This window comes from Dreissena polymorpha, chromosome 6 (genome assembly GCF_020536995.1).
Source record: "Dreissena polymorpha isolate Duluth1 chromosome 6, UMN_Dpol_1.0, whole genome shotgun sequence".
Lineage (NCBI taxonomy): Eukaryota > Metazoa > Mollusca > Bivalvia > Myida > Dreissenidae > Dreissena > Dreissena polymorpha.
This window is the reverse complement of record NC_068360.1, coordinates 61,103,229-61,127,109: the sequence shown is the minus strand read 5'-3', so window position 1 is coordinate 61,127,109 and position 23,881 is coordinate 61,103,229. Positions and strand designations below refer to the sequence as shown.

General features: G+C 35.8%; 1 protein-coding gene and 1 long non-coding RNA gene across 6 annotated transcripts in view; both read right to left on the bottom strand.

The window, feature by feature from the left end:
• Window positions 1-490: 490 nt before the first annotated feature.
• On the bottom strand, window positions 491-6,618 carry LOC127833912 (uncharacterized). The gene is made up of 2 exons (XR_008027674.1): window positions 2,797-6,618; window positions 491-2,652 (listed from the first exon to the last, which is right to left on the bottom strand). It is a non-coding gene; the product is annotated as an uncharacterized LOC127833912 (long non-coding RNA).
• Window positions 6,619-6,978: 360 nt separating this feature from the next.
• LOC127833889 (histone-lysine N-methyltransferase PRDM9-like) overlaps window positions 6,979-23,881 on the bottom strand; it is a 33,055-nt gene continuing 16,152 nt past the window's right edge. The window contains exons 5-12 of one of the 5 annotated variants that reach the window (XR_008027663.1): window positions 22,939-23,050; window positions 22,587-22,663; window positions 22,151-22,336; window positions 15,425-15,523; window positions 14,201-14,359; window positions 13,807-14,033; window positions 8,713-8,878; window positions 8,053-8,191 (exon numbers count right to left, since the gene is read on the bottom strand). Coding sequence is in view for 4 of the 5 variants with exons in the window: in XM_052359389.1 (XP_052215349.1) it covers window positions 7,119-8,191; window positions 8,698-8,878; window positions 22,151-22,336; window positions 22,587-22,663; window positions 22,939-23,050 (1,629 nt within the window). In the remaining variant the exon portion in view is untranslated. Of the gene's footprint in view, window positions 8,192-8,697; window positions 8,879-13,120; window positions 13,521-13,806; window positions 14,034-14,200; window positions 14,360-15,424; window positions 15,524-22,150; window positions 22,337-22,586; window positions 22,664-22,938; window positions 23,051-23,881 lie in introns of those variants that run through there. The other 4 variants (XM_052359393.1, XM_052359391.1, XM_052359389.1 and 1 more) reach the window with 4 other exon arrangements.

Genomic DNA, 23,881 nt, shown 5'->3' with positions numbered 1-23,881 from the left:
CTTTCAACAAGTTATGTTGTTTTCACATCAGTCAATACAACCCTACATACCTTTTCCAGGGACTATCTGCATTGTGATTAGCCACATTATATTGATTTAAACAATACTTATTTAACAAAAGCAACCAACATGCAATGAAGGATGAGATCTACTATTGACAAAGATTCTATTTTGCGTCCAATCAAGTATCCACTTTTTTGTACAAGCAATTGTAATGATGAAATTATTGTTTATGCAGGTGTCAATTTATACCAGTAGAAGTCCAAGTGCATTGATACGACTGACGAATGTAGCTATAAAATCATATTGTAAAACTAGTTTTTTATTAAGTCACAATAATGTGTGTTTTTTTGTAAAAAAAATATTTTTCAAATTCATACCTAGTTCTTTGAGAATTTTACAACAGTGCAGTGCTGTTGTCATTAGCTCGGATACCGCTGTTATTTAAGTGCCCGGGGAAATCCCTTCATGAAATAACAAGAGCACAGAGGGCGTTGAAAGTCTATTAGATACAAGAAAGTTTCTGCTGAAGTAAATGCTAAAGGAACAGTTGACTGAAAAAAATCTAAAAGGCTATCAAAAAGAAATCGTTTAGAATAAGTGCACGTACATGAAACAAGCAGTGGTGCCATATTGCAAACCATCTTATATCAGGGACCTATACTTGTATAGGTCCCTGCTTATATCAATCGAAAAATAAAAAATATGTATCAGGGGAGTTTGACATTTTGCGAGCAAGTTAATGCCCGGATGTAGATGTTATTCTTATTGGTTAGACGCTTTTTATGCTTTTGTTTTCATCAACGTTATTACATCATTTCTATTTACGAGCCTGAACGACTTTTTCATTCGGAAGCTTAGGTCATAGTTATATCTTTGCTATTCTTGTTTTGTTTGTTATTATTCATTTTACTGTTACGATCGTTTGATTTAAGCAGGAAGTAATATTTCGTTGTTGTTGTTGTTTTTTTGTTTTATTTACCGATTTCGTTACATACGAAAAATATTACATTCACGCTGAATTTTGGAGAACACGTACTGAAGTTTTTATTCTTATTCAAATATTTTTTTAAGTAATATGCACTATAATTTGCAGATTAATATCAAAATACTGTAATTTAACCCTCCTCTCTTTCCGCCCGAAATCGAAAGGTAAATGTTTGCCGTCACAATGTTCAACGAAAATACAGCCCTACAAAAACCGTTAAACTAAGTTTAGATTCACATAGTACATGCATGATATACATGCTGGTGAATTCGACTGTACAGCCGTTTTTGATTTCAGAATTAAATATCTGGCTTATTTCGCATTTTTCGACGTATATTCTTCTGAACTATTATTTTATTTTATATTGAAAGATATATATATATAATAAGTTTTTTTGCACAGTTTCTATAAATTCATTTGTATTTGACAAAATCGTATATACTCGCTTTAACTAATTTTTATAGTAAAAAAACAAACCATTTGACCTAGCCCAGTTTCGAACCCATGATGCAGTCAGGATCCGTAAGCGGTTCTCTACCAATGCGCGACGCTAACTTTCATGAAAAGTATCGAAACATAATACTTATTTTAAACGTTATCTAGCTTTTGCCAGTGAAATAATTGTTTTACGAACGAAATTTATTTTATTTTCTAAGAACGTTAAACTGGTATAATTTTTTTAAAGAATAATATCTTCGAAAAGAAGTTTCTAAGTGAACAAGAGCTGTCTCCATCGTTAGACACATGCACCCGAAAAACGCTTTTTCGAAACCTAGATGCAGATTTCGAAACCTAAACGCGGACCCTAAGTTCTAGGTCAAGGGGTCAAAATGTGTGTGCGTATGGAAAAGCCTTGTCCACATGCATACCAAATATGAAAGTTACATCTAAAGCGACATAGAAGTTATGAGCATTTTTCGAGCGGAAACGCAATTATTTGATGATTCAAGGGCCGCAACTCTTAAGTGCCTGGGTCAAATTGGTTGATAATCAAACTTAAGCTAGATTTTATTGCCTCACACACTTTTATTAAGTTTGGTGAAGATCCGATGACAATAGCTTGAGTTATTGAGCGGAAACGAGAAAAAAACTCAATTGTTCGATGATTCAAGGGCCGTTACTCAGGAGTGTCGTAGTCAATTTGGCCGATTATCGAACTTGTCCTAGATCTCATGAACTACCATATGTTAATGAAGTGTGGCGAAGATCCTGACATTTGCTCGAGTTATTGAGCGAAAACGAGAAAAAACGCAATTTTTCGAAGATTCAAGGGCCGTAACTCAGAAGTGTCTGGGTAAAATTGGCCGATTATCGAACTTGACATAGACTATAGTGGTGGGGGACATAACAAACACAAGATGTAACAAGGGCTGTTTGTAAAACATGCATGCCCCCAATATGGGCTGTCAGTTGTAGTGGCAGCCATTGTGCGAATACGTTTCTTGTCACCGTGACCTTGACCTTTGACTTAATGACCTGAAAATCAATAGGGGTCATCTGCCAGTCATGATCAATCTACCTATGAAGTTTCATGATCCTAGGCCTAATTATTCTTGAGTTATCATCAGGAAATCATTTTACTGTTTCGAGTCACTGTGACCTTGACCTTTGACCGAGTGACCTGAAAATCAATAGAGGTCATCTGCCAGTCATGATCAATGTACCTTTAAAGTTTCATGATCCTAGGCGTAAGAATTCTTGAATTATCATCCTGAAACCATATTACTGTTTCGAGTCACTGTGACCTTGACCTTTGACATAAGACCTGAAAATCAATAGGGGTCATCTGCCAGTCATGATCAATGTACCTATGAAGTTTCATGATCCTAGGCGTAAGCATTCTTGAATTATCATCCGGAAACCATTTTACTGTTTCGAGTCACTGTGACCTTGACCTTTGACATAAGACCTGAAAATCAATAGGGTCATCTGCCAGTCATGATAAATCTACCTATGAAGTTTCATGATCCTAGGCCTAATTATTCTTGAGTTATCATCCGGAAACCATTTTACTGTTTCGAGTCACTGTGACCTTGACCTTTGACCTAGTGACCTGAAAATCAATAGGAGTCATCTGCCAGTCATGATCAATGTAACTATGAAGTTTCATGATCCTAGGCGTAAGTATTCTTGAATTATCATCCGGAAACCATTTTACTGTTTCGAGTCACTGTGACCTTGACCTTTGACATAAGACCTGAAAATCAATAGGGTCATCTGCCATTCATGATCAATCTACCTATGAAGTTTCATGATCCTAGGCCTAATTATTCTTACCATTTTACTGTTTCGAGTCACTTGACCTTGACCTTTGACATAGTGACCTAAAGATCAATAAGGGTCATCTACCAGTCATGATCAGTGTACCTATGAAGTTTCATGATCCTAGGTCTAAGCATTCTTGAGTTATAATCCGGAAACCATTTTACTATTTCAAGTCACTGTGACATTGACCTTTGACCTAGTGACCTGAAAACTCTCTAGGGGTCATCTGCCAGTCATGATCAATGTACCTATGAAGTTTAATGATCCTAGGCCTAAGCGTTCTTGAGTTATCATCCAGAAGCCATCTGGTGGACGGACGACCGACATGTGAAAAACAATATACCCCCTCTGTTTCGAAGGGGGCATAAATATATAAGTAACAAACTCAATGAAGATGTCAGCAACCTGAATAAAACAAAGTGTACGATAAAACCCCAAAATATGTAATACTCAATAAATCAAATAACAAAACTATCATTAATCTCAAAATATTTCGTAAACTATTGTAGTATACTCAAGTTACTTTCCGGTTTTATGGCATACTACTATTCAATGACCGAAGCCATCAAAATCGTTTTGCAACACAGTCACTTCATACTTATGTAAACTTAAGTTGTTAGCTATATGTCGCTTTCATCCAATACAGAAATAAAGACAAAAAAGATAGATTATTTAACTTTGAATGCTACACACAAAAAAAGAAAATTAAAACTGTCATCAGCGCACCTCGTTGGCATTGGCTCCATCTCCTTTGAAAAAATACAATATTATCGGTTAGACCGACTAGTGCCGATGGTTTTATGCACGCAATAACTTTTATATGGTAAAATTAATTGTTCAAAAACATCGATATGCTTTAAAAAAACGACAACATGACACTACTCATAAAGGTCCTCACGTTTGTAGAGCTGGAACAATTCATCAACAGCTCGATTCAATTTGATTTCGGACACTCCGATACCGATTTTTTCGATTCGATTCATCTTCAAACCTAGTTTTACCATATATTCACTCTTCTGCCTCAAAATAAACATTTCTGTTCAAAAGTGTCGCATACCTAGATATCTTGGGCATTTGTCAAATTGTGTGTTTGTTTGATATAGTTTGGTTGGTTCAACAGTGTTTTAAAAACTGTTGAAAGTGTGTTAAATTAACATTTGTAAGAAATGTTTTGCAAGAAACTGCCAATTGTCTTTCAAACTATGTCAATATTTCAATAAAACACATAAAAAATAATAGCAAATTAGGATTAATTTTAATATAAAAAATCTTCTGACTAGAAGATTGTGTTGAATACACAATAATATGAAATTAAATAAATAATCATAAGAACATCTGGAATCAGTGGAGTGATAGTACTATCACTATTATACTTATATCCAAAACCGCTACAAGCATGTCTACCATATAGCCGTGACAGCATCACCTGTTACCTGTAGGACAAAGCACATTCTCTAATAAACTTATCAAATTCCCAACAGAAACAGAACTACTTTTCTGGCTGGCGACTTGAGTAGTTGTACTTGTGCTACCTGTTATTCTCACAGGGATCTTTAAGAAAAAAAACACTACATAGTATATAACAGTATACAAGGGATACAACTGTCAAATTTCCTGCACAACACCATGGTCTGAACAAAAGCAAAAAAAATCTCTTCCAAAGCATTAATTACACAAAATAAACGTTATACCAAGAGCAGAGACATTTATCATTCAGAAAATAATAAACTTGGCAATAAACTACGATCATTCTTTAAATTAAAACGATACCATTCATGCAAAAAAGCTCAAAAATCCTAACTGCGACACAAGTGTGAACAACTGAAAACTGATATTTCTAGTTGTTATATCGATATTCCTTTAAAACAAACCTGTTTTGAACGTACATATTCACTTGCTAGTTTCTGTTTATAGTTTAATATAACATAATTACAATTAATTGTGATAATTTGCTCGAAATTCGTATAAAAACACTTCAATGTCACAATTACAATAGTCTACTTTCATTTTAGATATTACACTTCATGTATTTCAAACATGCGATTTGATTGGTAATTCTCCACTGCAGGAAACAGCTAACCAATCACGTTGCGTGTTACATTACTTAACAACTTGCATGTACACATGCTTGAAGATAGTAGATAGTGTAAAAAATTTAAGATTTACGGTGTTTTTACCCATATGCAGTTACATGCCATCATAAAAGTTGTCTACTTCGATTCATAAATTATATTTGGATTATAAAACAAGGTAAAATTTGCTGAACTGCTCAGCATTATTAAATTATGGAACAAAATATTTCAAAGTGGTTGTGCACACTTTTGTCCGAGTCTGCATCTGATAATTTCAATTTGTTCAGCCATTTTGACGCTTTTTTCCGAAAGTAGACCGTAACGCGCTTATTAATTGGATGAATAAAGTAATAAGCAGCCAATCGCGCGCGTCGTAATTACAGGTAAAGATAAAACCTACACCTTCCCGTATCAAATAGTCAGAATACAGCGAGCTTTACGTATCTATGTATATATATGTCTATATCTTAAAGAATCGAATTTGGTAGGTTTGGTATCGTAATCGAATCGACGCATTTCGAACCTATTTTCGATGCATCGGATCGAATCGTTGCAGCTCTACACGTTTGCAAATGGGTTGTATTTGTGTATTTATGTACATGTGCGGACCAATTAATCTTCGCTTAATCGCTCTACATTGCCCGATTTTCGTATAATGCGAAATATGTTGAAAAACAAATAAAACTTGGGCAATATGTAGAATTATCCGTGAAGTTTCAAAACATTCGGTCCTAAGCGCAACCTAGGAAGTAGCATAAGCTCATATATCAATGCATCACAAAAAAGAGGTGGCGCCCGTGATAAGCGGCCAAGCAAATATTTAAGCCGGACAGTCATGCTTTCAGAGAATGTTAATATATTCATGTTTTTACTGTTTCTTCCCTTATCTATTCGTATGAGCTTGTTTCTCTCCTTTATGTATCATCATATGTTTTCAAGTGAACACTCTGGTTAAATGCATAACCGCACACCTCACACTTGTTTCTGTCCTGTATGTATCATCATATGTGTCTTCGAGTGACCACTCTGGTTAAATGCCTAACCAAACACCTCACATTTGCTGCTCTCTTGTATGTATCATCATGTGTCTTCAGGTGATCAATCTGGCTAAATGCATAACTACAATAATCACACTTGTACGGATTCTCTCCTGAATGTATCATTATGTGTGTCTCAAAGTTACCACTCTGGTTTAATGCATAACCACATTCCACACACATGTACAGCTTCTCTCCTATATGTATCACATGTTTCTTCAAGTGACCACTCTTGATTAAATGCATAACCACACACCTCACACTTGTTTCTCTCCTGTATGTATCATCATATGTGTCTTCAAGGAACCACTAAGGTTAAATGCATAACCACACTCGTCACACTTGTACGGTTTCTCTCCTGTATGTATCCTCATGTGTGTCTTCAAGGTACCACTCAGGTTACATGCATAAGAACACAACTCACATTTGTACGGTCTCTCTCCTGAATGTATCTTCATGTGTCTTTTTAAGTGACCACTAATCTTACATGCATAGCTACACAACTCACACTTGTACGGTCTCTCTCCTGTATGTATCATCATGTGTATCTTCAATTGACCACTATGTTTACATGAATAGCCACACTCCTCACAATTGTACGGTCTTTCTCCTGTATGTATCCTCATGTGTATCTTCAATTGACCACTCTGATTAAATGCATAACCACACTCCTGACACTTGTACGGTCTCTCTCCTGTATGAATCCTCATGTGTGCCTTCAAGTTGCCACTCTCCTTACATGCATAACCACACAACTTACACTTGTACGGTCTCCCTACTGTGTTTTCGCATGTGTGCCTTTAAGGTGACCCTCTTGTAACATGCATAATCACACACCTTACACTTGTACGGTCTCTCTCCAGTATGTTTCCTCATGTGTTGCTTCAAGGTACCACTCTGGCTACATGTATAGCTACACACTTCACACTTGAATGGTCTTTCTCCTGTATGTATCCTCATGTGTACCTTCAAGGTACTACTCTGGTTACATTCATAACAACATTCCTCACACTTGTACAGTTTCCCTCCTGTATGTATCGTCATGTGATCTTTCAATTGACTGCTATGTTTAAATGAATAGCCACACTCCTCACACTTGTACGGTTTTTCTTCTGTATGTATCCTCATGTGTCTCTTCAAGCTACTTCTCTGGTTGCATGCATATCCACACTCCTCACACTTGTATGGTCTCTCTCCTGTATGTATTCTCATATGTATCTTCAAGTCACAACTCTCCTTAAATGCATTACCACACTCCTCACACTTGTATGGTCTCTCTCCTGTATGTATCCTCATATGTGTCTTCAAGTCATAACTCCTCTTACATGCATAACTGCACACCTCACACTTGTACGGTTTCTCTCCTGTATGTATCATCATGTGTATCTTCAAGTGATCACTAGTTTTACACGAATTATCACACACCTCACACTTGTATGGTCTTTCTCCTGTATGTGTTCTCATGTGTTTGTTCAAGTTACCACTGTGTTTAAATGCTTTACTACACACCTCACACTTGTATGGTCTCTCTCCTGTATGAATCCTCATGTGTATGTTCAAGTCAACACTCCTCTTACATACATAACTGCACAACTCACACTTGTACGGTCTTTCTCCTGTGTGTATTCTCATGTGTCTCTTCAAGTGACATCTAAGTTTACATGAATAGCCGCACTCCTCACACTTGTACGGTCTCTCTTCAGTATGTATCCTCATGTGTTCCTTCAAGTGACCACTGTTTTTAGTAGTATTACTGCACAAGTTATTGTCTCTGATAATGCCAAGTTCTCTGGCGAATTCATCTCCGTACCAAACCAGCAATTCCTCACCTGTAACAATAGAAATATTAACAAGTTATGAATAAAAAATATTCATAAGTGTTTGTTTCTTCAATATCAAGAAACACTAAAAGCCTAAAATAGGACACTGTCACAAATGTGACTTATACCCTAATTTTTTTTTTAATGTGCAAATGTGTTTTTACCATGAAAATAATGAGTTTCCTTATTATCTCAACATATTCTGGTTAAGTTTATAAGACTGAAATGTGGTAAAGTCATGCTAAAAGTTTTGGTTATTTATGTTTTTCTTGCTATTTGTAAATTTTGTATCATTTAACCAGAATATTGGAGTAGAAAGGCAAGGTGGTAAAACAAACGATTTTTTGTTCACGTGTGCACAATTTCTGTCTCATACCAAACAAGACATGGTGAGAAGCAGTTTTTTTTTTAATTACTTGCAGTTTCCCCGACATTCAGTGTTGTGTTTGCATTGACGTTTGGAAGGTCATTCTATGCCCGAAGCTGCATTATGCAAGGACAGCACTTAGACTTACAACATGCCTGTATACCTGGTGAAACTTGCTTCCATGTGCAGTAATATATGCCTCCTTCGTACTGCAATGCTACAAGGTTCCGATCTGCCTCCGTCAAAGCACAGTTCACGTATCTCATCCAATTAGAGGTGGCATTGTTTTGGGCATCCACAAATTGACTGGCTTTGCAATCCTCATAGATCTGCAATGCATAGAATCTTACTATAAACAACCAACAGGTAAATAAGACTGATACACAAGAAAACATGATACTCATTATAATTGTTATTAAAAGCAATATTGAATTGTTGAACTAAATACAAAAGAATATATTTCTAAACTAAAAAGTGGCCATGATAAAACAATATTGTTTACAGCACCAACAGACTCAGTAATGTGTTCTTAAGTGTTAAGTTTCATTCGTGCAAAATCGCACAGTACTTAACAGCCTCGAAATAAAATCTTATTTTAAACATTGACAGAATCAGCTTCACAAGATGTGTGAAATCTTTAATGCCAGCATGATTATATATCAACTAGAAATGTGTCACAGATACTGATGCCCAAACAACATATGTTTGGAGACCGACAAATCAATAATTGTTTCTACAGTACACAAACAGTCACTAAAAATTCAAGTATGTGATTATTAATTCTAAAGTGAAAACCAATTGACCCTACTCTATCACAACCTGTCACAAAAAAGATTCCTTTCATTACAATAATATCCAGGAAAATTAATATAAATCAAATTAAAATTTTTAAATAGATCAACCCAGTAGATAATGATGATCTGAAAACATAAAACATGTGACTACATATTGCATAATGGTTAAAGAGACAAATGCCTAAACTCTGTCAAAACTTCAGCCAAAGTTCCTTTTGTTGCAATATTTTATGCATTAAGGTCATTCATCTTTGAAAGTTTGATGAAGATTCACCAAATACTTATAGTGTTATTTAAAACACATGCGTCAGGATTCGACAATGGGCCATAATCTTGCAAAAAATCCTGGAAGTCCCATTTCCCCTTTTTACAATCATATTGACATTTAAGTCATTTAATAGTTTGCGCGATCAACCAAGTAATTTTATGATATTTGAAATTACAAGCTTTGGGGTGAACAGACATGCTGAGGGACAGACGAGCAAGTACCACTGTGTTCGCAAAATTAACATTAAATCTGCTTTAAAGACCCTTTCACTTATTCGTATTTACTACCGTTAGAGTTGTGTCCCTTAGCCGGACGTGACGTCATTCGGTGATACAAACGCCGCCAGAAAGAAAATTCTGAGTCGCTGACAAAAAAATCAACGTCTCCTGCACTAAATATGCGTAAGATGCACAGAAATTTCTTTTTTGTTGTTGTTATATTGATGCATATTAATGCTATCGCTTTTCGTATATTTCATTTGAGTACGATAAAGAGTGAAATATAAATTAAACAATCTGTTCAATGGCCTGTGTCGTCAACCCTTATTCGAAGCGGAGTCATTTCATGTTGGTACAATTATCAATAAACTCAGAACTTAAATGCAAATATTTTATGAACATGTCAAATGCTAAAAAAGCTCCTCGTGATTTATTTTCAAAAAAGTTTATGTTGTTTATATGATTTTTAGGCTTTTTTTCAAAACTTTGGGAACATGACCTATACCATTGAAAATCTGAAATGAAGTGTCAATTAACCCCAATATGAGAAAAAAGAATTGTGTTGGTAATGTTATTTAATATGACAATGTGAAGGAAAACCAATCGGGACAAATGGCTATTTAACTAACAAGTCTTTTTTACTCATTTCTTTAAAACTTTGAAAACTGATACTATCCAGCGAGGATTCTCTGACTTTAGTGGTACAAAAATAAGGTTTTGCTATTGGGAATATACCAAATAATTGCTCTTAAATCAGCTGAAAAAAGCCCTGAATAATATGTGGTATTAATTTCTTTTTTGGAATTATATGTTCAGAAACAGCGTATTACCATGGCTGATCCAGAAGGGGTAAAAGAGAAAGAAAGTACAACAATACACACTGTGATTGCCATGTTTTAAAAAAAAATGGGAATTCATGATAAATACATCTAGTTTTATTATTAATATATGTGAGTAAATAAACATTGGTGGCATGAATATATCCAGGACAAATTTAGGTACCATTACCACAATCTGATAAATATTACACGGTACTAAAACCCAATAAGGTATGCATACAATTTAAGCTGTAAAAGAAATTTTCCAGACTTTTTCTCTATTCCTTACTCAAGTGTGCAGAAAATGGTTTGATCTAATTTGTAAACATGATCTATATTGCATTTTGTATAGGTTGTAACATGGTAATGTTTTAAGAAGCTATGCTTAAACCCTGCCATTTTAATTTTTTGCAGCTGTAGCCCAACGATGTCCCTATGGCTGTTTTGCCTCAACAACCAGAACGATGCAAAGTAACAGAGTTGAGAATATGGTTGAAATGCCGGGGACAAGCTGTGAAATCTAAGGAAACCACAGCCGAACTTTGCTTGGTGTACTTATTTTATATTGCCTTTTTGATTTTTAAAATGCACATTCATGTCGTCAGAAGATTTCTATCAGTTTCCAATCAACCAATGGATGAAAACTACTTGACTTAGAGAGCTGACAACATGGTGAGGATTAAACACACGAAGTGACCCCGTGACCTAGTTTTTGACCCGGCATTACCCATATTTGAACTTGACCTAGACATCATCTAGATACAACTTCTGAACAAGTTTGGTGAAGATTGGATGAAAACTACTTGAATTAGAGAGCGGACACTTAATACGGACCAACCGACCGACAGACAAGTTCACTCCTATATACCCCACTAAACTTTGTTTGTGGGGTATAACAAATCAAAGCCAATAGTGAACAAATATTCATGTATCAAGAGCTGTCTACATAGGATGACTTATGCCCTCTATAAACGCTTGATGTTATGAGCTTTTTTCGAAACCTCAAGCAGACTTCGAAACCTAAACGAAGACCCTAAGTTCAAGGTCAATGTCACAGGGGTCAAAATTTGTGTGCATATGGAAAGGCCTTGTCCATATAAACATGCATGCCAAATATGAAATTGCTATCTGAAGCGACATAGAAGTTATGAGCATTTTTCGAAACCTAAACGCAGTGTGACGGACAGACGGACAGACGGTCCAATCACTATGTGCCCTCCTTCGGAGGCATAAAAAGTCCAAATTTGATTAATTGTCCAAAACAGAGAAACAGAAATGACATGATCAAATATGTGATTTTTTTAATTTTGTTTATTGCACGTTCCGCGTGAATTCTCTCGGCTGCAATGCTGTGTGTAATGTTAACCTCTGCGCAGGTCATCTGGTCATTCTTTCCTAAGAATGGGGGAATATTCAGTTGCACTGACTTTCTATCTAACAGATCTTGGATGTCAAATCCTTTATCAGTCATCACACTGTCTCCTTGCTCAAAGTTCAGTCCCAGAAATCCACTTCGCAATGTTATTTCTCTGTCGGAAATATTACCGTGATACAACTGGCTTACAAACGCGACACTTCCACACAGAGCGATGCAATCAATCCTTTCAATGTGTTGGAACTTGTATATTTATTTCTGTGCAATCTATTATAACTCAAGTAGAAGGGTACTTTTCTTTAAATGAGCTTTGCATTGTATTGTCTACTTGTTCACGTGTAGGCCAAGTATTCATTGAACCCAACCTCAGACCTACAAAATTGGCCCCAAATAATAATAATTGTACTCACTGTAACTACAAAAATGTTGAAGCGTTTTGCCAAGTCATTTTCAAACAACCCAACCCTAACTCGGCACAAAAAAAGGAAAAACTGGTTGGCAGGAGAAAGTTTTCTTGGTTTTCTTACAGTGATAATATGCGCATCTAACAGTATATGCTATGTTTATAGGTGTCTATTGCAACATTTGTTTATTTTTGGTGTTTTCACTTCAATACACTTATATTTGTTAATGCAGCATCAACATACTAAAACAATTTCCCAGAAAGAGAAAAATAATGCATTTGAATATCAACCGTACTTTCTTTTGACAACTGATCATGCATGTACGATGTGAATCTAAATTTAGTTTAAGTGCAGATTTGTTCATACGTCACAGAGACACAATTTTGTTTTACGGATCATTTTAATTTCCTGCAACGATATCTATTCTTACGTCAAACCAACACTGACTCCGATCCTAATAAAAAGAAAGTTCTGCTTGGTTAAGAGGACTGGGACAGTCATGTAAAATATTGAATAAATATTTTTTATAAACAACTGGTAGCAAGATGAGTTGCAGATAATTGGTCAATTACCACATATTAACTAACTCTTTTGACCTGTTAATTCTTTTCAGCACAATTCAACAGTGAACAAGAGATGTGTTTGTCAGAAACACAATGCCCCCTACTGCGCCGCTTTGATTTACCGGTATATATTTATCTTTATCATTTGGCAGGTACAGATAATTATCTCCCTTTAATGCTTATTACTTCCCTTGAATGTTTTTTTTATCTTTGACCTTGAAGGATGACCTTGACCTTAAAGGCTTTCACCACTCAAAATGTGCAGCTCCATGAGATACACCTGCATGCCAAATAACAAGTTTCTATCTTCAATATTGCACAAGTTATCGCAAAACTTTAACCAATGTTAAAGTTTTGAGGTTAAGGTTTTGGGACAGACTGACAGACAGGCCAAAAACAATACGCCTCTGATCATTTGATCCGGGGGAATAAATATGCGCATAATATCACTTTTATAAGCAGTGTCATCTTTTTGATGAGCCAAAATAATGTTTTCACCATGTTCGCCAGGATTCACCAGTTGAAGAATACCTAAAATAAAATAAAATACCTCTTTTGATTGAAAGCCAGTATAAAATCAGTTGGTTTTAAATTTTTAATAGAAAATAAGTAAGTTTCTTTTTCACGTCTTGATTCATCTATTGTAGCCCTCAGTTGCACATTTTCTTCTTCCAATCTTCTGGCTCTTTGTTCTAACATTTTAAATTGTTCTTGTAAAAATGATTTTGAAGTTGAAAGTGCTCTAACTAACTGCACATTAGAACTTTCAAATGTTCTAACACCAGATTCTCTGTCATTTTCATTATCAGAGACTTACTGCTTCACTTCAATGTCATCCTTTCTATCTGTTCTGTTTGCTCTCTTTTGTTGTAAAGCATATTCGGGGTGTGGGGTTTTAGGCTTGTACACATGTGGTTTGTCCTTCCAGCAGTCAAATAGTGTAGGGATGGCACCTGGTTTAAGATACCTCCGTTTAGCAAACCCAGATTCATCAAGACAGTCAGGTTCAAAATGGAGAAAACAGACAACAGTGTTGCGAGTTATCTGAAACAGCAACAACAGAGCAATAAATAAATATGTGTGCTTTTATAATTCACAGCCATACTATTCTCCTTATGTGAAAATATATATAGTACTTCGCGTGTGTATTTTCGTTTTCGTTATCAGCATGACAGTCATTAAAAGTTTTAATGAAACAGCGAACAACTGACCTTAATATTTTTGTCTTCATCTCTTCGTATTTTATTTAACCAAACAGCTCGAAGTGGATTATCCTCAGCTGGAAATGAATGATAGCTTGGCTTTCCGTGGCCTTCAATCAATCCATAGCCAGTGGTGTGACATTTGGGTACACAGCAGATCCTGTTGGACTGAAATTGTATGAAGTTCAAATAATACAAAAAATATATAAGCAAATTACATTTATACCTATTATTTTGGATCATTCAAATTAGTCAAGTATAATATGTTCATACATGTTTCATTTCCAAATGTATTTAAAACAAGAAACCGTCAGAGAAGGGTGATGCTCCCTAAAGTTTTTTTCCACAATATTGCACTATACATTCAGACAAGGGACAAAATTGTCACAAAACCAGGTTTTCATTGTGAAAAAAAATCTGATAAAGGGAGACAACTCAAACTGAACTTTTGAAATGAACAAACAAAATTAACGCCCTTTGTAAGTTTGTTTTAAAATAAATATATTTTTAGTCGTGGCGACCTTGACATTGGAGATATTGACGTGATTCTTTCGTGCAACACACCGTCCCATGATGGTGAACAAATGTGCCAAATGATTTTAAAATGTCATAATGAATGACATAGTTATAGCCCAGACAAGCTCATTTATGGCTATTTTTTACCTTTGAACTCAAAGTGTGACCTTGACCTTGGAGATATTGACGTAATTTTTTCGCGCGACACACCGTCTAATGATGGTTAACAAATGTGCCAAATGATTTTAAAATCTCACAATGAATGACAAAGTTATGGCCCGGACAAGCTTGTTCCGCCAGCCCGCCAGCCAGCCAGCCAGCCCGCCAGCCAGCCAGCCAGCCAGCCCGCCCGCATTCGCCAATCTAATAACCAGTTTTTTCCTTCGGAAAACCTGGTTAATTTCCTTCGGAAAACCTGGTTAATAAAAGGAAACGTCTTGAGGCACAGTAGTTGGGGGGGACAAGAATTTTTTTAAAGAAAATTTCAAAGGGCCATAACTCTATGAAAAATCATCCAACCAGAACCCGCTGATAATATGCACATCTCCTCTTGGTAGTGAAGCTTCACATAACGATTCATTGAACTCCGGTCATTAGTTGCTGAGAAATAGCCCGGACAAAAATTGCGCACGGACGGACAGACGAAGCGGCGACTATATGCTCTCCCCAAAATAAATTTTGGGGGAGCATACACAATCAAATGTCTGAGCAATTTACCTTTGACTTCTTCTCAACTGACAATGTAATGTCATGAACCTGCGTTCCATCTGTTTTTGTTGCTGAGTTAAAATGGGAAGCATAGTCGTGGTCACTCATCTGTTGATAACAATTATGTTTCATAACATTCATATTGACTAATATTTTTTCACATAAAAACACAATTGGGTTACAGAGATGTACAGTTTCTAATCAACAAATAGCTTTTTAACACACTCATAGATATTGAATTGGATACGGTTTGATTTCTATTAAAACAAATGGAATATTAAAATTCCATTTTAGTGTTGATTTTTTTGGAAGAGAAAACATAGTATGTCCATATATTTAACATAAAATAAGTCACTATTTCCTTCTTTTTCATCTATATCAACGCTTCTGAACACGATTTATTTCAGTACAAAAATCCTTTGTTTGAATCAATGTTACGGCATCGCGACAACATATTGCAGACATAAACAATACCGATGCTTTATCATAATTATAAACCGAATATCCAAAGTGATTAAGAACAAGAGGGCCATAATGGCCCTATATCGCATGGGTTGAAAGGTACTCAAGCATGTGACTTTCTCTTTCTTTCTAAATTTGACCCCAGGGGCATAATTTGAAGAAACTTGGTAGAGGACTATAAGATGTCACTACATACCACATTTGGTAGCCCTAGGCCCAATGGTTATGGATGAGAAGATTTTTTAAGTTTTCACAAAATAGGCCTTATATAAGCAAATTTTGAATTTTTTGACCCCTTGGGGCAGGGTCAAATTTAACCCCAGGGGCATAATTTGAAGAAACTTGGTAGAGGACTATACGATGTCACTACATACCAAATTTTGTAGCCCTAGACCCAATGGTTATGGACGAGAAGATTTTTTAAGTTTTCACAAAATAGGCCTTATATAAGCAAATTTTCAATTTTCTGACCCCCAAGGGCAGGGTCAAATTTGACCCCAGGGGTATAATTTGAAGAAACTTGGTAGAGGACTATAAGATGTCACTACATACCAAATTTGTTAGCCCTAGGCCCAATAATTATGGACAAGAAGATTTTTTAAGTTTTCACAAAATAGGCCTTATATAAGCAAATTTTCAATTTTTTGACCCCCGGGGCAGAGTTAAATTTGACCTCAGGGGCATAATTTGAACAAATTTGAAAGAGGTTCACCCCAGGAACATTCCTGAGAAATTTCATCAGAATTGGACCAGTAGTTTAGGAGAAGATGTTTAAAGAAAAAGTTAACGCACGGACGCACGCACGACGGACACAGGACCATGACATAAGCACCGCTGGCCTCTTGCCAGTGGAGCTAAAAACTAAAATATTTACTATGAAATTAAATTAAATATAATTTAAATTATAAATAAATAAAATATAAATGAAATAAAAAATAAACTAGTTGCTATTTCTTGTCAATACAATGCAAAATATTATAAACCAGTATTCGTCATTATATTTTTGTTTATAAAGAACGTCGGAAATAAATTATGATCGACGACAAATCCTCTATCCAAAAACGACTGTCCGAAAAAATGACGGATTTAGCATATGAAATAATGTGCATATCGTTTGACTGCAGAGAATGAAAACCAATTAATCATCAAATATGTATTCAATATATAATTTGGTTAACATATTGATGTACAATATGTTATTGCACTACTTAACTTTGCTATAACTCGATCAAATTAAATATGATTTCACTTAAAAATTTCAAGATGGTGGACATTTTAAGATTTCGGAAACTAGCGAAGATTTTTCGTCAGTTGCAGTTCATGTCCGTGCCATCTGCTAACAAATCGAAAATAAATAAATAAAATACCGGGGAAAATCTGTATCGAGCGTAAATTTCCGGAATGCCGACTATTATATTATTATGAAAATAAAGTAGCGAAAACAATGAGTACGAAATCAGGGTACAAAACATTCTTGGCTTAAACATTCACTTATACAGGTTACTTAGAATTTTCATTACGAACAAAGTCATAACGAGATCATATTTCAACAGAGGAATGTTAAAAATTACTTACACCGGGAGGAGGATAAGGGTTAAGACTATTTTACGTAATTGCGGGAAAAATGCCGCCGCTTCAAGAACGTATACTTTCCAAACTAATAAAGAACCTAAAGAAACTAACGAAAAGAAAAAACGGTTACAACACACCTTCGGTAGATTATGTACAATTTTGTGACCCCTGGGAAACGGTCAAATTTGATCCCAGGGGCTTAATCTGAACAAACTTGGTAGAGGACTATTAGATGTCACTTCATTCCAAATTTGGTAGCCCTATTCCATATGGTTATGGACAAGAAGATTTTTAAAGTTTTCACAAAAAAGGCCTTATACAAGCCTATGTTCAATTTTGTGACCCTCAGGGCAGGGTCAAACTTGACCCCAGGGGCATAATTTGAACAAACTTGGGAGAGGACTTAAAGATGCCATTACATACCAAATTTGGAAGCCCTAGGCCCAATGGTTATGGACAAGAAGACTTGTAAAGTGTTCACAAAATAGACCCTATATAAGCATATGTTCAATTTTGTGACACCCGGGGAAGGGTCAAATTTGACCCCAGGGGCATAATTTGAACAACTTTGGTAGAGGACTATTAGATGTCTCTATATACCAAATTTGATAGCCCTAGGCCCAATGGTAATGGACAAGAAGATTTTTAAAGTTTTCACAAAATAGGCCTTATATAAGCAAATTTTCAATTTTGTGACCCCCGGTGCAGGTTCAAATTTGACCCCAGGGGCATAATTTGAACAAATTTGAAAGAGGTTCACCCCAGGAACATTTGTGAGAAGTTTTATCAGAATTGGACTTGGAGTTAAGGAGAAGATGTTTAAAGAAAAAGTTAACGCACGCACGGACGCACGCACGCACGACGGACACAGGACCCTGACATAAGCCCGGTTGGCCTATGGCCAGTGGAGCTAAAAACGTAAACTATTAACAATAAGATCGGTACAAACCCGTTCGTTAATATGTTGAGTCCATTTACACCGTGGAAAACACACAAGAAATCTCTTCTTTCGCTTACAATCGATAATCCTCGAATGACGTCACATAATGGAAGTAATTACAAACTGTAAATAACTGAAAGGGTCTATTGATAACGCGATATTCCGGATGATTTTTATGGACTTTTTTTAAACCCCATATAACACTGGTAAAAGTGGTTTGTGTCATATATTTATTATCCAAAAAATATTAGTTTGTAAAGAACATTAGCTATGTACAACGGGTATTTTGTTACTTTAAACACGCTCCCAAACGCCTACACGCTTACCATTCTAACTCGTTACAACGTGTAATGGTGGTATAAGTAATAAATTAACACCACTACACTGATATTTTCCCATAATATTTACAAAAATACTAACAAAACATTTTGTCACATGCATGTATTTGACACGAATAACGCTTTATCAATGATATTGCGCTTATGTTTTACACGCTGGTACTGAAATTCCCCATGTTATTAAATACAAGGGCTGTTTGTAAAACATGCATGCCCCCCATATGGGCTGTCCGTTGTAGTGGCAGCCATTGTGTGAATAGGTTTTTTTTCACTGTGACCTTGACCTTTGACCTGAAAATCAATAGGGGTCATCTGCGAGTCATGATCAATGTATCTATGAAGTGTCATGATCCTAGGCAAAAGCGTTCTTGAGTAATCATCCGGAAACAATTTTACTCTTTCGGGTCACCATGACCATGACCTTTGACCTAGTGACCTGAAAATCAATATGGGTCATCTACGAGTCATGATCAATGTACCTATGAAGTTTCATGATCCTAGGTGTAAGCGTTCTTGAGTTATCGTCCGGAAACCATTTAACTATTTCGGGTCACCGTGACCTTGACCTTTGACCTTGTGACCTCAAAATCAATAGGGGTCATCTGCGAGTCATGATCAATCTACCCATGAAGTTTCATGATCCTAGGCATATGTGTTCTTGAGTTATCATCCGGAAACCATTTTACTATTTCGGGTCACCGTGACCTTGACCTTTGACCTACTGACCTGAAAATCAATAGGGGTCATCTGCGAGTCATGATCTATCTACCTATGAAGTTTCATGATCCTAGGCATATGCGTTCTTGAGTTATCATCCGGAAACCATTTTACTATTTCGGGTCACCGTGACCTTGACCTTTGACCTAGTAACCTCAAAATCAATAGGGGTCATCTGCAAGTCATGATCAATCTACCTATGAAGTTTCATGATCCTAGGCATATGCGTTCTTGAGTTATCATCCGGAAACCATTTTACTATTTCTGGTCACCGTGACCTTGACCTTTGACTTAGTGACCTAAAAATCAATAGGGGTCATCTGCCAGTCATGATCTATCTACCTATGAAGTTTCATGATCCTAGGCATAAGCGTTCTTGAGTTATCATCCGGAAACCACCTGGTGGACGGACTGACAGACATGTGCAAAGCAATATACCCCCTCTTCTTCGAAGGGGGGCATAATAAAAGTGATATTAATAAAAATAATATTAAACATTACTTATGGGAAATTTATCATCCATTATTATAATTGAAAGTGCAGAACAACAAAACGGTGGCATCAATACAGTTTTATTAACATAGTAACATAAAATAGTTGTCACTTGTTTCTGACATAAAAAGCGCTGTATAACGTTGATTTCGTTAAGTTACGCAAATACTAATATTTCCTATTGGTTTACATATACAGGTGATATAATTTATACTTAATATTGCTTATATGACATTCAGTTTCAGAAATAAATTAATTTTCTGCAAGGGGGATTTTGGTAATTTTGGTATTTCTACACATTGAAGCTTCCACTTGCACTTGTCCAGACCATATTTCCACGTTCGAAATAGTATAAATTAAATTATTCTATGTTATCTATCAGGATACCGACTTAACGAGTAACATAAACCTTATTTACATCATTTCTTTATATTTCATTTCCTAGTTTTTCGAACAAAATAAACAAAACTCATTGAATTAATGAACTGGTGCGCATGATTTATCGTTTGCTGATTGGCCGATTGATATTTAGATAAGAATCTGATTGACAGTTGGCGAGATGTTAATTCTGCCAAAACTTGCTTCAGCGAAAGTTCCATTTGTTGCAATCTTCTCTGCATTAAGGTCATACATCTTTGAAAGTTTGATGAAGATTCACCAAATATTAAGAGCAATTGAAAACACATGCGTGAGAATTTGACGAACGTCATATACTTGCCAGAATTCCAGGAAGTCCCAATTCCCTTTTTTTTACAATCATCTAGACATTAAACTCATTTAATAGTTTGCGCGATCAACCAAGTAGTTAAATAGTATTTGAAACAAGACTATTGCAAGCAATATATGTCCCCTACCGGCCCCACTATTGTCAGAAATATTTTTTTAGTCCCCTACCGGTTTCACCGGAGGGGACTTACGGTTTTGTCTCTGTCCGTCACACTTTTCTGGATCCTGCGATAACTTAAAAAGTTCTGATTATTTTTTAATGAAACTTGAAACATGGATAGATGGCAATATGGACATTATGCACGTCATTTCATTTTGTTCCTACGTCAAAAATTGTGGTTGCTATGGCAACAAATAGACTAGAAATAGTGCTAAAAATGGTGTTTTTCTAGATCCTGCCATTACTTTTAAAGTTCTTAATATTTTTTCATGAAACTTGGAACATGGATAGATGGCAATGTGGACATTATGCACGTCATTTCATTTTGTTCCTACGTCAAAAATTGTGGTTGCTATGGCAACAAATAGACTAGAAATAGTGCTGAAAATGGTGTTTTTTGTGGATCCTACAATAACATTTAAAGTTCTTAATATTGTTTCATGAAACTTGGAACATGGATAGATGGCAATGTGGACATTATGCACGTCATTTCATTTTGTTCCTACGTCAAAAATTGTGGTTGCTATGGCAACAAATAGACTTGAAATAGTGCTGAAAATAGTATTTCTTCTGGATCCTGCGATAACTTTAAAAGTTCTTAATATTTTTTCATGAAACTTGCAACATGGATAGATGGCAATATGGACATTACATGTATGCACGTCATTTCATTTTGTTCCTACGTCAAAAATTGTGGTTGCTATGGCAACAAATAGACTAGAAATAGTGCTGAAAATGGTGTTTTTTTCTGGATCCTGCGATAACTTTTGTGGTTGCTATGGAAACAAAAAAAAAATATTTTGAAAATGGTGAAATTTCTGACAATGGTGGAGCCGGTAGGGGACTTTTATTGCTTGGCAATAGTCTTGTTTTATTTGTTGCCATAGCTACCAGAATTTTTTACAAAAGAACAAAAAGCAATGACGTGCATAATGTCCTTATTGCCATCTATCCATGTTTCAAGTTTCATGACAAAATATTAAGAACTTTAAAAGTAATGGCAGGATCCAGAAAAGTGTGACAGACAGACTGACAGACGCACAGAGCGCAAACCATAAGTCCCCGCCGGTGAATCCGGGAGGGCAAAATTACAAGCTTTGGGGAGAACAGACATGCCAAGTGACAGATGAGCAGGTACCATGTTTAATGCCTCCCACTGTGTTGGCAAAATAAACATTAAATCTGCTTTATAGACTGCTAAAGAATGCATTATTTTGTTGAAAATGCAGCTCTTTATTTTCAACCATTAAGACTTGATTAAATAATCCTTCCATTTCGAACTAAAAAGAACTATCACTGCATCGAGCTAAGATTCAACTCAACCTCACCTGCCAGCAATATGCAGACTTATGGTTGTCAGTGATGATATTGCTCCCATATGGTCCAAACAATATCCTGGATTTCAGTCTCTCCTTGGAAAACACTCCAAGACCACCGCCAGCTATTTTGGATGTTTTGATTTCAAGGCAATCTGGTAAGGAATGGTCAGCTTTTAGGGTGTCTCCATCTGGTACCTGCAGTTTATATAAAGATATATAAGAATGTACTTGAAACACTCTTTTGTATTAGAATAATACAGGTATATTAAAGGTATTACTTACATTTATTGACATTAAATAAAACTATGAAAATGTCTTGCATTAATTAAGGGTTACACACTTTTCATGTAACATTTTTTCATGTATATGCCAATAATAATATAATTGTTTTCCTTATTTTCTCTACAACATGTAGTTCATGTTTTAAAGATGAACACAGCTTCACCTCTTTGTCCTGTATGTAGTAGTAGGGTCCATAAACAGGGCAGTTCCCTTCAAACCCCTTATTGCATTCTCCACAATCTAAATGAGCAAAATAAACAGAAGGCAACGCTCAAACTAAGTAAAAACTTATATCAGGTACAGGAACATCAGATTTAAAGGACCCATTCACGCTTATTATGAATTTTATAAAACAGCGAATTTACATAATATCTTAACAACAGGGCAGCCCTTGCGTCACAACATCCTTTATTAATTCTATTCACAGAGAGGGAGCTAAAAATTATTATCATGTTTGTTGGTCTTTAGTGAGACTTTCTAATGCAAGGTAATGAATGTTTTGTTCTTGGGCTTACATAGAAAATGGTCATTATCTGGAAGTTCCAGTTTCATACAGCTGGCAAGGTTTCTCTCTTGAAGACTGTACTCAGTCTTGTCCTTTTCTGGGGTCTTGGCTTTGTTCATTCCCTGCAATGGTGTTTAAGACGAAGAATAATGATAACATTTAACACATTATATTCTGAAAATAAATATATTTTAACCAAAACAAACAAGCATCCCATGCAACAGCTATGCAATATCTCGTTCATTAACAAACTCTTCCTAAAATAAGAAAGAGATTGATTGTTACAGTTTATCGCCCAATATAAAACATGTCAGCATTTGCCATGAACAGGCACATTTTGATCAGGGCTGGCTGTTATTTTGAAATGTCATTTTTCTCAGGAAATAAAATACATCTCGTTCAAGGTTTAATTGACTGGTAACTTAAATTGTGATCTGTAATTCCTGTTAGCTAAGTGACTAAGACCAATAAATACGAAACATTGTCAGAAGCATATATTATAAAGTGACATAGAAATTCGTTCATTAGACATAGATGCCCCAACATTTTGAGGTGCGCATTGACACACGATGGTTAAAATGTTTGTTAGGTAAGCAGCAATACTTGTGAAGTGAAATTCTTTGCTTAAATATTCGTGCATCCCTTCCATCACTCCTCTCATTAAGCGTTCATAAAAACAGACAAAGGGGCTTTTATTCCGCAAATACTAGTGACAGCAAAAATGTTATCCTTTACAATCCAGCAGTGAAAGTTTGAAAACTAGAAATGGTGCGACAGAGGCCAACGCATATCCCCATGCCGCATGTTTGACCCAGGGGGCACCCCAGGGTTGGTAATGGGGCCATGCGTAGTTGAGATTGACCGTATTGTCATCAGAGATGTCAAGTGTCAATTGGAAGTGATTCGGTGTAGAAATGAATAAGTTAATGTAAAATAACATAAAACAAGAGATG